General features: G+C 36.9%; 1 protein-coding gene across 2 annotated transcripts in view; it reads right to left on the bottom strand.

Moving 5' to 3' along the window:
- Window positions 1–15,599, bottom strand: part of ESR1 (estrogen receptor 1) — a 1,085,149-nt gene that overhangs the window by 180,779 nt on the left and 888,771 nt on the right. For both annotated transcript variants that reach the window (XM_044088946.1, XM_044088885.1), the window contains exon 6: window positions 15,463–15,596. In XM_044088946.1, the coding sequence (XP_043944881.1) occupies window positions 15,463–15,596 (134 nt within the window). The remainder of the gene's footprint in view (window positions 1–15,462; window positions 15,597–15,599) is intronic.

The following is a 15,599-nucleotide window of genomic DNA, read 5'->3' as shown; positions in this document are numbered from 1 at the left end:
CACATTTGAAAAAATATTATTAACAGTACCTTTTCTGCTGTTAGGTGACTTCCGCTGTTGATCCTTCCACATGAATGGAATTAATGTCTTTACCAAAATATACGGCTCCATTACCTTCCAAACCTTCCTTTACCTTGCAAAATGTAACACCTGCATGGGATTTTATGTTGGTAAAATAGAGAGACCCCTCAAATCTAGGATTTATGAACATTTATACGACATAAACAACAAGAAAGAAACAAATGCCTTGCATAGGCATAGCATGTTATGTGAGAATTTTTCTGGTTTTAAATTTGCTATTTTGGACACAGTGCAAATAGACCAACTGTCATTGATTTACATAACACTGATCACAGTCCATTGGAAACACTCATCTGCAATCTACGTACAGTTGAGATTACAGAAACATCAAAAACACCCTGTACCACCTAACATGGGAAGCACCCACACAACCCCTGCTACTTGTATATACCAACTCAGAGACCGCACTTTCTTTGGGGTGGAATAAATACTGAGTATAGCACCACCTCAAGTCTTGTGTAAATTCCATAATCTCACATTAGTGATCGACATTTAAGGTGTTGCGCACAAGTGTAGTGATATTGAGACTGGCACCCTTCTTAAAGATTTAGCAGTACTTGTAAAACAGCAAAGGAAGGTGGGAAGTTGTGTTAGAAATCATGCACTATTCACATCTGAAAATGACATAAAACTAACTTTAATAAAAAATCAAGAGTACTACTCTTGTGGAACTCAGTAATATTCCACGGGATTTACCATATGAAATCAAAAGCAACATGGTCAACATTCTTCTTCATAGTTTATTTTATTTATTTATACTTATAAATACATATGTAATACTTTACTGAAAGATATATTTGTTCCAGAAATGTGGTGATAAAGAATGATGGTTCCTATTCAGCCAGGAGTGTTTACTTCAGACCCATGTAAATAATTGACTTAGTCTTCATATGCTCTGAAACTAACCGTCAGTTATTGAATTAACTGATTATATAGATAATAAATAATGTAACATCATTACCACTAAACTGCAATTAAAAAAAAAAAATTATTCAACCATTTTTTGCAGGGGAGAGTCACACTCTTCTTCACTCCATATACTGTTGGCAATTAACTGCAAGGCTGTACTACTTTGGAGATAAAATAAATACTCTATTTCATTTAAAAAATTGTTTTATCTTTGAGGTGGTGCAACCCTGGAGTTAGTTGATTTAGATTTGGGCATACAGCCCCACAAGTGAGAGATGGGGTACCGCGGGGCACTGCTCTCTTACAAAACAATAATGTTTAAAATTATACTGTTCACAAAAGCTACCTGTGTTGATTTGTTTTCTGGGATTAACAATATGTATATATATATATATATATATATATATATATATATATATATATATATATATTTACATATACATACATATACATACATATATATATATATATATATATATATATATATATATATATATATATATATATATATATATATATATATATATCTACTTTACAAACTCAAGTTTCAAAACTTGAAACTGCAAATGGTTGAGATCATGACATCAAAGTTTTAAAACTATGAAATTGTAAAAGAAAAAAAAAGGAAAACAAAAACATTTTTTTTACATTTTTGAAGGGAGGCAAGCCCCCCCCCAGCACCCCTCACAACCCCTGTAAATAAATATACCAATTCCGACATCGCATTACAGTGAGGAAAACGGTAAATTTTTCATTACACATTGTTTGCTGCTCTCCATTCAAAATGTTTGAAGTTTCAAAACTTCAGTGTTATGGTTTCAATCATTTGCAGTTTGAAGCTTTGAAACTTAGAGCTTGTGAAGGGAATCGATATATATATATATATATATATATATATATATATATATATATATATATATACTGACAGTTCAAAAGACTGAAAACTCATTTGACTGAAACTCATAATACTGACACATTAAAGTAAAAGGTATACGCTCTTTTCCCCACTGTAGTGTGATCCTGGAGTTAGTATATATAGTTTGGGGGGGGGGGGGACAGCTCCTCAAATAGTTTAGGTAAATATTGTTTTCTGCAAAGAGTTATTCATTGCAGTTATAAATATCCATGTGTATGGTTTAAAAAAAAAAAATATATATATATATATATATATATATATATATATATGTATGTACATATATATATATATATATATATATATATATATATATATATATACACATACACAGTGGATATAAAAAGTGTACACACCCAAAAAAAAATCAGACCACAATAAATCATTTCAAAAATTTTCCCACCTTTAATGTGACCTATAACCTGTACAATTCAATTAAAAAACAAACAAATCTGTTAGGGGAAACAATATAAACAATAAAAAATGTACAATAAGCTGGTTGCATAAGTGTGGACACCCTTAAACTAATACTTTGTTGAAGTGCCTTTTGATTTAATTACAGCATTCACTTTTCCTGGGTAGAAGTCTATCAGCATGGCACATCTTGACTTGGCAATATTTGTCCACTCTTCCTTGCAAAAGTGCTCCAAATCTGTCAGATTGTGAGGGAATCTCTTGTGCACAGCCCTCTTCAGCTCACCCCACAGATTGATTTTCTATTAGATTTAGGTCTTGGCTTTACCTGGGCCATTCCAAAATTAAAATTTTCTTCTGGTGAAGCCATTCTTTGGTTGATTTGAATGTATGCTTGGGGTCATTGTCATGTTGAAAGGTGAAATTCCTCTTCATCTTCAGCTTTCTACCAGATGCCTGAAGGTTTTGGGCTAAAAGTGACTGGTATTTGGAATTGTTCATAATTCCCTCCACCTTGACTAAATTCCCAGTTCTAGCTGAAGAAAAGCAAGCATGATACTACCACTACCATGCTTTACCGTGGGGATGGTGTTCTTTTGGTGATGTGTAGGGTTGTTTTTGTGTCAAATGTACCTTTTGGAATTGTGGGCAAAACGTTCAGCCTTGGTCTCATCAGACTATAACACATTTTCCCAGATGCTTTTGGGAGACTTGATGTATTGTTGTGCAAATTTTCCTGTTATCCCAGACCTATTTCTTCCCAGTCCATAGTATAATATTAGTCCTATTTTTAGTATTGTACTCAAATTTTTTTAAAATGGGAGGTACTTAGACCTCTGTGATAATTTATGTATTAACCTGTTACAACATTGTTTGTAAAAATGTTTTATTTTGCTATTTTTTTTCTGCACGGAGCTTATCTCCCCGGGCCTCTGCTGAAAATGGATATGTATCCAGTTGGACTAGCCCGGTCAACAAATGTAAAATAAAAATAAATAAAATCTTAGCCAGGTTTGGATGTTTTTCTGTGTAAAAAAGGCTTCTGTCTTGCAACCCTACCCTATAGTCCAGACATATGGAGAATACAGGAGATTGTATACTACATGTGACAACAACCATTACTTGCCAGAAATTCCTGCATAGGTTCATAGGTTCATAGGTTCGTACTAGGCTATCTGCCCTAGGGCATTTATAAGCCTAGCCAGAGTATGTGTGGCTTTCACCACCCCTTAGGATGAGAATACTACGCCCTTTTAGGGTTTAGTTTACTGTGCCTCTGTCTAGTAGTGACACAGAGATGACCCCCGGGGTAAACCTACGATCTCCCATCCACTCGTCAAGATTTCTCTTGAACAGAGTCAGTGAGGGGCTCTGCCTAACATGTACTGGGATCCTGTTCCAGAGTGTAGGAGCCTCTGGGTTATGAATCTGTCCCTCCAGCATGTCCTATTTATTTCTGTGTTGAGGTTTAAGTCTCTTGCTCTCGTGGCTCTGGTGGATTTGGATTTACTAAGGTGGAGCATGGCCATTAATTCCGGATTGGACATGGCCTTGTACGTCAGGCACAGATCACCTCTGAGTAGGCGGTATGCGACTGAATAGAGCTGGAGTTTTTTCAGTCGGGCAGCATATGACATATGTTTAAGACCCTTTATCCTCTTGGTGAGGAACTTTTGGGGTCTTTCCAACTGCTGCAGGTGACGGGTAAGATACATCCCAAATGGGGCATTGTACTCAATCATTGGCCTGATAAGAGAAGAGTACAGGGGCACAATGACCTCTCTTGATCTAGATGTGAAACCCTTCATGATAAGGTGGGCAATATAGAAGGTCTTTCTAACCACTTTGGCAATGTGAGTGTCAAATGAGAGGTTACTGTCAACCTGGGTCCCAAGGTCCCTGATTACCTCTTCCGTGCTTAATGGATTACCACCTATGTGGTAATTTGTGGGTACCTTGTTTTTCTCAAAGGGTATGACTATACATTTTTGGCATTCAGCTTAAGGCCATGCCTCTGGCATCAGTTATCCGATTCAATGAGGCCTCTCTGAAGGATGTTTGTGTCCGCTGGAGTATCAATTATGGCGCCCAGTTTGCAGTCATCTGCGAACTTTGTCAGCCACAATCCTCCTATGTTTGCCTGTACCTCGGAAAAATAAATGCCGAACAAGAGGGGTCCCAGGACTGAGCCCTGTGGGACACCGCTTGTGACTGGCTTAGAGTCTGACATAGCTCCAGCAACTCTGACCCTGTGGGTTCTGTCCTTGAGCCAGTTTGCAACCCATCTTGTGACATATGGGTTTACATTTAAGCTGGTGAGTTTGTCTATGATGCCCGAGTGGGGTATTGTGTCCTTCAGTTCCTTCAGTGTTGCTGTAGGTCTCTTGGCAGCCTCCCTGACTAATTTTCTTCTTGTCTTTTCATCAATTTTGGAGGGACGTCCAGTTCTTTACAACGTCACTGTTGTCCCATATTTTCTCCACTTTTTGATGACTGTCTTCACTGTGTTCCATGGTATATCCAATACTGTGGAAATGTACTTGTACCCTTCTCCTGACTGATACCTCTCAACAATGAGATCCCTTTGATGCTTTGTAAGCTTTTTGAGAACCATGGCTTTTGCTGTAGCAGGCAACTGAGTAAATGTCAGGAAAATCCTACTAGGACAGCTGAACTTTATTTGGGGTTAATCAGAGTCTCTTTAATTGATGGCAGGTGTACCCAAGAAGACTGAATGCTGTAATTAAATCAAAAGGTGCTTCAACAAAGTATTAGTTTAAGGGTGTGCACACTTATGCAACCAGCTTATTGTACATTTTTTTATTTTTTTATATTTTTTTCTCCTAACATATTTGTTTGTTTTTCAATTGAATTTTACAGGTTATGGTGGGAAAAGTTTTGAAATTATTTATGCGGTCTCATTTTTTATATCACAAAAACCTAGCATGTTAACAGGGGTGTGTACACTTTTTATAGCCACTGTATATATATTTGTATGTGTCTGTGTAACACACACACACACACACACACACACACACACACACACACACACACACACACACACACACACACACAATGTGTAGAAAAAGCTGAAAGTGCTGGATTGTTTTCTGGGATTGACCATGTATATATGCTACACCTTGTATATAAAGCCTGCAAATTTTGGCTTGTTTTCTAGGCTTAGCCATGCACATGTGTTACACTCTGCAGTTTATAGCTCTCTGACCCCCTGAGATATAATGTGGGACCTATGAAACACAAAGTAATTTGCAACTTATATTTATGCCACCTATGGTCTAGGATCATAATATACTTCTGCACTAGAAAATTTTACTTGTAAATACTGCAATTAAAGAATGTTTTTTTTTATTATGCATTTTGATCAACAAGTATTAAAAGAATAATAAAGAACGCATATCAATATATCCTTGTAAAGACATCTCCCTTTCTTTTGGGTCCATCAGTGTAATGCTTCATATTGCTCTGATCAACTACTTCATATTAGCATAAGAAACACCACATCTGGTTGGAGAAGTGAAACATTTGCAGTTATATAGATTAGTATAAATACTGTACGGGAGGTGCGTACCATGTACACTTCAGTAGTTATGAGTATACAGGTGATGTACTAATTAGCCCACAAATCTACATGACTGGAGGTAGTGCTATGAGACTGGGTTATCCTTTGGTATTTTATTAGACAGAAAGGAAAGAATAGAAACAGCACGTGGCTTGAGGCTCCTCACTCTAGTGAAAGATCTTCTGCTTGACTTTTAAAGTCTGGGATAAGCCTTGTGCCAGGCCTGGAATTAAAATAAGTAAGGAGTGACGTTACACAGTCTGCTACTAGAATTGACATATTTACAGCAGAGCACCATGGTCTGAAACCAGCTGCACTAGTCATGAGGTGCGAACCTTATTCTGACACATGACCTAATAATGGTAGGAAGAATTACGACAACATTACAATTCACAGATGAAATATCATGCAGAGAATATTTACATGAAATCAGAAAGCCAGTCAGTTCTATTGCAACTGGCAATGTGAATTGCATTTTTCCAGAAAAATAAAATATAGATTCCTTAAATGGGTTGCTGCAATGTAGATTTCTCCTTATTTCATATAAAAAATGACCATGGTTGAAACAGAAGCTGGATGTGGGGATTAAGGCTGTAAAAAAAAGGCCTTTTACTGTGGGCGCAGAAACCAGTGATATAAAGACACATTAGCTGCAGTGAGGAAAGACCACATAGCACAATCACTAGAAATGCATTTTCTGCTATCTTTGCAGTAATCACCTCTTGCAACCGATGCTTTGTGTTGGTACAGGCATCCCCCATTCATCCCATCCACACAAACGCACACATCCAAACACACACACACACACACACACACACACACACACACACACACACACACACACATGCACACACACACACACACACACACACACACACACACACACACACACACACACACACACACACACACACACACACACACACACACACACACACACACACACACACACACACACACACATACACTGTCATACTTCTTACCTGTCTCTGAGTTAAAATGTCCCTGATGTTGCCTTCTGGTTTGACACAGTCTGCTAAAAATCAAGAATGTTTAAAATGTATAAATAATGGCAGACTTTATCCCTTTCATCGCTCTTATTGTTTAGAAAATGCATTGGAATGCAAGGCCTTAACTTTTTACATGAATTACAGTAATATTTAGTAATATTTAGTAATATTTTGGTGCTGTCAAGTGACACCCCCATAGTTCTTCACTACTGCTCCCATACATCACTGGTCATTACAGCCAATCCAAAATGACAGACTGCTTATGAGGAATCCTTTACTGACAAATTCTATGCACATGTAGATAGCTGTATAGATGGTGGAGTATAAATATGCAGCTGTATAATAAAAAATAATAATAATTTCACAACAGAATACATTCATCTCTAAAGATGCCAAAAATTATCTTGCTAAACTAAACAAGGAACTTCAGATCCTGAAAGGAAATCAGCCAAAGCCAGATATGAGGTTAAAATAGCCATACAGGAGAAGGATAACCCCAAAGTCTTCTTTAATTATGTTAGACATCTCAGAAACAATGTCCAGCATGTGCACAGCTAACTGAAAATATCACATACTCAGAACTAGAAGATACTGCCAATCTACTAGCAGACAAATATAGCTCAAACATTACCTCCTATCCCCTCCAACATTCTGAGATCACTTGCTCTTATTTCCACTCCCCTTAAAATCTCCCAAGAACAATTCCTCTAAAGCCAAGAACACTATTTCTATGGGGCTAGACAACATACTTAACTGCCTTCTGGTCAGCCTAAATATGACTTGCCAGATCACATACAAGGGCTATTTAATAGCAGCCTCAAAACAGGCTTCATGCCAGATGAATGGAAGACAGCAACAGTCATTCCGCTGAACAAAAATGGGGTGTCCACGGACCTGTGAAATTATAGACCCATAAGCCTGATCAGCATTATATGCAAGGCCATGGAAAGGGTCATTTTGGAATTAATGAATAAGGAAATAGATAACCTAGAGACTCTTGACCCAAGCCAGTTTAGTTAAACGAGGGGCAGATCCTGCCTAATTAACCACGTTGGCATCTTCAGAAAAGTTATTGTACCAAATGATATGTGCAAATGAGTGCACACCACATATCTAGACCTCAAAAAGGCATTTAACATCATCCCATATACAGGTACCATTGCTAAACTCTCTGAGTTAAATGTAAATCCCTGTGTAAGTCATAGGATAACAAACTGGCTGACACACAGAACCCAGGAAATAAAGGTGAGAGGCTGTTCCACCTTCAAAAACTGCCACTAGTGGTATACCCCAGGGTTCAGTCCTTGGACCACTCCTCTTTGACATTTACCTCTACGGGTCAAAGTTACTTTCATGATTTCTGGCTGACCAAGTTTGCAGACAACTGCAAACTTGATGTCATCATAAATTCACCAGAAGACGCAATGATTCTGCAAGAGGTTTTGCCCCAGTAAATAGCCCGTGTCAAAAACCATGGACTAAAATTAAATGCCAAGAAATTAATAATTATATTCTTTGGCAAGTATGGATTCCATTGTACCTATCATATTCATGACACAACCCAGAAAACTGATCCCATAGTCTATGATCTGGGAATCTATATTGACAACAAGCTGTTCTTTGATCACAATGCATACACTATTATAAGGAAGACTTTTTTCATAGCACAGCTTTTATCTAAAGGTATGGAATCCAGGCCCAGGTATGCAATCATTCCACTATGCTCATCACTCATTAGGCTGATCTTTGAGAATAATGCCTCTTTCTGTATGTACTTGTCCAAACACTTGTCACAACTAGAATGACCAGAACACTTCCAGACAAAGAAAATCATGGTCTCAAATCACAAAAACTATGCAGACTATCTCAAAGCAGTGTCCCTCTTCCCTGTATTATACAGGTTATGGAAAGGAAACCTCTGCCTCTTATAGAGTTTCAACAGACCCTATTCAGCCATACATATTATACATTAAAAAGTCCAGTGGTAGCTTAAACACCTATTCAAGAGATCTCAATATGTTCTACAACATAAACAGAACAAGTTGGATGGATAGGTATATAACACAGAGAATTTGACTTCTATGAAACTGTATTGCACTCAACATAAAGCAAAGTACTTCTGTTACTTTATTCAATAGTAGTTTGGATGAATGGATGAAGGGGTAACCAGAAATACACCCCCAGTTTAGTACGCTTATCCCCACATGGATAGGGCAACATGTAAATGTCCCAGCATGTCCTTATTCTCTCCATGTCTGGATTATTAGCACACAAAATAGAAGGCCTAAAACTACCATGAGAATGTAAGGGTAAGCATCTTTTGATCCTCACAAATCAATAGCCTATTAAATATTTATAAATCTATGAACCCATGACATCAGAGTTTCATACCTTTTAGTATTCCATGCTTCATACTCAAATACCTGTATTCTGTAAACTCTGCAAGTGGATTAGGGTATTATTCAAGAATGTTATACACCAACACAGCAGCCAGTACTCCTCACACTATGGTGAATGGATAGTCAATAAATAGCACAATTCCTTAATAAGTAAATATAACTTTATTCTGCCATAACACCATACCGGTTTTGGCTTAATTAGCCTTTGTCGGTGCTTCATTCACATTTACTTGCATGCATTGTTGGAGGTTTATTATTCACAATTGTCCCTGGTGTATAGTGTTCGCCCTGAAAGGTATTTTATGCTGCATAACCTGTTGCTCTATTAAGCTTTGAAGTGACTTAGGGATATACTTCGCAGTCCATGGTGTCTTGAGTCCTCCCAGTATTGCTTAGTAGTTAAGGGGAGTTTAGGTTTGACAGCTACTCCTCCCATCCACACACACATTCACCCGCTGACACACACTTATAACACATGCATACAGCTGTGCACATGTGAGTGTGCACACACACACACACACACACACACACACACACACACACACACACACACACACACACACACACACACAGACATACACATTTGCATACCCCAACACTATCCAATAAACTCCCCAGCTGCAAGCTTTTGGACAAGTTAGTGGTAATGATTTACATAGCTGAGTGGTTTTACGAATTTCGTGGCCACATCAATCATGGAGTATAATCACTTCCAGAGAAAGTACATGGCTAACTATCACATGCTGCTCTCCTGGAAAACCTCATTAACGTTTGTGATAGGTCAGAGAGGTAGCCCACTGAAGTAAGCATTGCATTAGGGTGAATGTCTAAGAGTCAGAAAAGCTACCACTAGTAGTAAAAATAGTTTACCACTGACAGCAACAATTCTGAATCCTGGCCAGTATCTCAAACACATAACATTAACTATTGGATAAGCAATGACTTTTATTTTTTCTTTATCCCTTCAGCTATGAAGCCTTCTTGGATATTTTATTTTTATTTAATTACCATTGATTTGCTATATTTTTTCTCAAACATCTCTGAATTATTTTTCATTAGTACTCATTAATTAGCATTTTCACTTTTTCAGTGCACGGACAAAACAGTCTAACGTTCAATAAGTATACACACACACACACACACACACACACACACACACATATATATATATATATATATATATATATATATATGTGTGTGTGTGTGTGTTTGTGTGTGTGTGTGTATGTATATATAGTATTCCATGCTTTGTACTCAAACAACCTGTATTCTGTAAACTCTGCAAGTGGTTTAGGGTATAAAACCTATGGCATGTAAACTAATTTCTTATATATATATATATATATATATATATATATATATATATATATATCTATATCTATCTATCTATATATATATATATATATATATATATATATATATATATATATATATATATATATATATCAGAAAAAAATCCCAAGGTATGGAAAGAGGCACACTGTTAAAGATTCCACAAGTCTGTTTATTATTCCACAAAAATGTACTGTGTAAGCGCTTTCGTAAAAATTACTTCCTCAGACACATCATAACACTTAATAAAAGACTCAGTTTTTATACCATGCCTAATCAACACAAACCACTTTCCCTCCAAAATATTTAAAGGTACATACATATTTAAAAAACATTGTTCATTCATATAATGAATCAATTTAACATAAGATACAAGTTCAATAACATGCTAGAACATATAATTATAAAAAGTTTTCATAAAACCTATGGCATGTAAACTCATTTCTTAATATTCTTATTTCTTAAGACAGGTAAGAGGGTTAGTGTATCATTCAGACCATAACCTCTATGGACTCCAAGCCATAAAATCCATTAGTTCTGTGTCATTTACTAAATCACCAAGTCTTTCACTGGCATATTGTACATGAAGTACTTGGAATAAGAATGTAGGTTCATTCCCCATGGGTATAGTGTGTTTAGCCAATGCACTATATTCTTCTCCCCTTTTTGTGCAATATAGATGGTCTCTAATCCTGGTTTTGAGATGGCGGTTGGTTTTGCCAACATAAAATTTAAAACACAACACAGGAGGCTAAATAAACTAAGTCTTTACTATTGCAATTGGCTTTAGCTCTAATCTCCCATAAATATCTGGTTTTGGTGTGCCTAAAAATCCTAGATGTATCAATATATTTGCAGTAATTGCACTTGCCACACTTCCTTGTGCCTCTTTCCAGTTAATGGGTGATTACATTAGACCTCAGATAGCACAGTTGCTGTTTAAGACTTTTCCTGTTTTTATATGTGAATTTAGGTTTCGGAAATTGAAACGCCTGCAAATGCAAAGGTTTCACTTGGAGGCTTGTTTAACTCTCAAAATTGTACCACGTGGTCTTCGGGTATTGAATATGCCCTTGTATGGGAATACTTGCAAAGATCTACTATTGAAATGGCAACATATTAATATTAATACCAGTTTTCAATATATGCATCTCCTTATTGAATATTTTAAACCGGAGGAAGATGTTCTGTCTACTAACATTACTAAAATGCAGACTGATCTCTATGAAAAGTACCCGCCCATGGTGGTGGATGTTAAGATGGACCAGCTCATAGACAGTATTGCTATTTTTGAATCCCAACTACTTGTTTATAAGAAGAAGAAACTGCAGAGGGATTCCTCTGATTTTTCCAACGGCCGTGTCTTCTCTTGGCCTTGGGAATATAATGACAATAAGACCAATAGTTCTAATGGCCATTCACATAATACTCCAGTTACAGTGGATTTGACTAAAGAGAACAATGGTTCCACCTTAAATACAGTACAGACACCGCAAGCAACAGAAACTAATGCAGGCATATGTAGTACTATGCCCCTCCCTGCTGTGATGTCGTCTAACTCCCCTGCTGTCACTCACGTTCAGAGTGGCACACGAAGGAAGGAATGGGGAGCAGTGGCAGCAGAGGGATTAACTGGTGGTGTTTCCATGTCTAATGTGGCCGATGGGGCACATTCTTTTAGTTCACCCTTCCCAATCAGGTCCAACCATTTTCAGCAGAGGTTGCAGAGCCGTGGACGGTTGAAGCGGAAGGTGCCTATGGAGAACAACAACAACACACAAACCTTGCAGAGGATGTGGCAGGGCAACCGCTAACGCTGATATGGAATATATCAAAATGGACTTTTTCAGCATTGGAGTTAGCTGTACTTCAAAAAGGTATGACTTTCATACCATTGGACAGAATGACCCTGACTGATAATGTTATTGAATTGAAAACCTTCAGACGTAACATTATGTTGAAGCTTTTATATGGTGGAGAAGTACAAGACATTGTTGGTTCTCTCAACAATTTTAAAAGACCTAGTAGTTATGTTCCTATGGCTAATGGTGTTGTTGAAACATTTGAAAAAATGTGCTTGAAGGATATTTATAAAATCTATGATAACAATATTAAAACTAAATGTTTTTGTAATTTGAATGTCTATGAAAAGCAAGCGCTAGATAATTTATGACAGGATGCAATTATTTCCATTAGACCAGCTGATAAGGGAGGTCCGTTAGTAGTCATGGACCATTCTTGGTATAGGATGGTCATGTTAGACATGTTAAATGACCCTACAGCATATGAAAATATTACACATAGGGATGTCGAGAGTTGCATTACTTCCATTCATAATGGATTGTTTGAATGTCTCCAATGCCATAGTATTGATCAGGAACTTTTTAAGTATTTCCTGGTAAAGGAACCCCTTATACCTATAATTCAGGGTCTTCCTAAAATTCATAAACATCATACTAAATGACCAATGAGGCCAATAGTGGCGGAGGGAGGATGGGCTACAGAGCCCTTATCACTTTATATTGAGCAACAACTTAAAACCAATAATTTCAAAGAACAAACATATTTTAAGGGACACTAAACTGTTTCTAGAGGACATCTATGTTTCTGTTGACAATAAATTACCCTCTGACACCTGGATCATGGCAACCTTAGATGTGCAATCGTTGTTTACAGTTACTTCCAACTGTCAAGGGATAGATATGCTTAAACGATATTTAATTGATGATGGTACTTATGATGTAAGTAAAGTTGGTTTAATATGTTTCCCGTTAGAAATGGTTCTGGAAAATAATTTGTTCCTTTTTGAGGATAAGCTTTTCAGGCAATGAGCTGGCGTGGCTATGGGCACATCCTGTGCAAATAGCTACGCCAACTTGGTTATGGCCACTTGGGAAAAGGAATTTGTGCTGAAGAAAGACATGGGTTTTCCTATCGCATTCTTTTGCCGATTTGTGGATGACCTCTTCCTCTTTTGGGAAGGGGATATGTCCATTTTCACTCAGTTTGTGGAATTCATCAACAATACCACTGGGTTTTTGAAGTTTACAGCTAATACTTCCCATACATTAATTGAGTTTCTAGATGTATGTGTTCGCAGATCTGTGCAAGGAGATTTTATCACAGAAATATATAGGAAGGAGTGTTATAGGAATACCTATTTGGAACGTAGTAGTATGCATCCCCAGCATATTTTCAAGAAGGTAATGAGAGGGCAAGCACTGAGAGTGTCAAGGTTAACAGTTAATGATGAGAGCTTTGATAGAGCACTTGCAGATCTTGGTAAATCTTTACCTGAGAGAGGTTATTCTAAGGAAGACGTTAATATGACAATTGCACAGTCACATAGTGTGAGAACAAGTCTAGGTAGACCATACTTTTCTGGGATAAAAAGGGCAACCACTGAAGCTAACCCTACGAATGAGTACATGAGAGTTCCAGTGACTTATTCCAGCAACATTAATTTGTTGAAAAATGTGTTCTCTAAGAACTGGAATGTTCTCTGTGCTGATGAAAGAATAAGACAAATGGTTGGTGATGTTCCACACTATGCTTTTAAAAAAAAAATAAATCTCTCAAGAGAATCCTCTGTGGCCCTAAATTGAGCCATGGGGAAGGTACCCAGACTCGAGGGTCTGGATATGGTACGTTACCATGTAAAGAATGCAATTTCTGTAAATATCTTGATACTTCAGGGGGATTCTATCATCCAGATACAGGGAAACAATTGAGTTTTTGTTTGAGGGCAGACTGTAATTCTACTAATTTGGTATATCTAGGTTACTGCTTAGTTTGTTTTTCGTTCTATTTAGCATGACTACACTCAGGTTACGGGATCTGATTAGGGAACACCTCTATGACATATCTAGACATGCTGACAGCAATGCATTGGCATGACATGTCATGACTGTGGGTATAGAACATGAGTTCAGATTTATGATTATAGAGATGGTACCACCTAATGCCAGACAGGCCCCTGTCAGGAATAGGGTTGAAAACAGTGAGCTTAAATGGATCATTAGAATGAGGGCGAATATGGGTAAAGGACTTAATGATAAGCTATTGATTCAACCCATATTAGCCAACAGACCTTTACATAGATGAGAGGATGTTGCATTGTTTTTATGGAATAATTTTTATGAAAATATTTTTATGAACACATCTTTTATGAATGAATGCATGATTTGTATGAATATGTATCTATTATTTTTATGGTTAGATAGGGACTGTTTTTGAGTTGTTGGTCTCTTTGTATTTATATATATATTCTTGATGCACACATTTTTGATGTTGTATCTTTAAATGTTGAATTGATTTGATGTCATTGTGTGGGGAGTGTATTTAAATGTTTGAATTTGTCAGTTTAAATTGTCTGAGGAACCAGCATTTTATCTAGCCGTGGTTCAGTGCTCTTTACATATATATTTTATACATACATATTTTCTACATATTTCGTTTTGTTGTGAGAACACCAGTTTATCCACACAGTCTACTTTGTTTTTTGAATATACACACACACACATATATATATATATATATATATATATATATACACACACACACACACACACACACACACACACACACACACACACACACACACACACACACACACACACACACACACACACATATAAATGTTTAAGATGATATGCAGCACTCCAAATTACACAAATATTAGTTCTAATCTCATTGAAGTTTTCTGCTACTTCACATCAACTGTTGTAAACTCACTGTACTGTGGTAAGCAATTACCATAGTAATGTTATCAAAATATATTAAAATATCTGTTACACAAACACAAAATGTACAGCTGGAACTTACTAGAGTTAAGCAGTATGAGAGCTTTGAGACATAGGTATTCTTCAAACTGGACTTTCATTGTCTGGAAGCGAGAGATTACTGCCAATAGATTATCGAATATCTCCACAATTCCATCAATGCACTTTCCTTCATTCCTG

Source organism: Protopterus annectens, chromosome 1.part0, assembly GCF_019279795.1.
Source record: "Protopterus annectens isolate FY-2018-M chromosome 1.part0, PAN1.0, whole genome shotgun sequence".
In the NCBI taxonomy this organism is placed as follows: domain Eukaryota; kingdom Metazoa; phylum Chordata; order Ceratodontiformes; family Protopteridae; genus Protopterus; species Protopterus annectens.
Note: the sequence above shows the minus strand (reverse complement) of the source record. Positions and strands in the feature narration are given on the sequence as shown.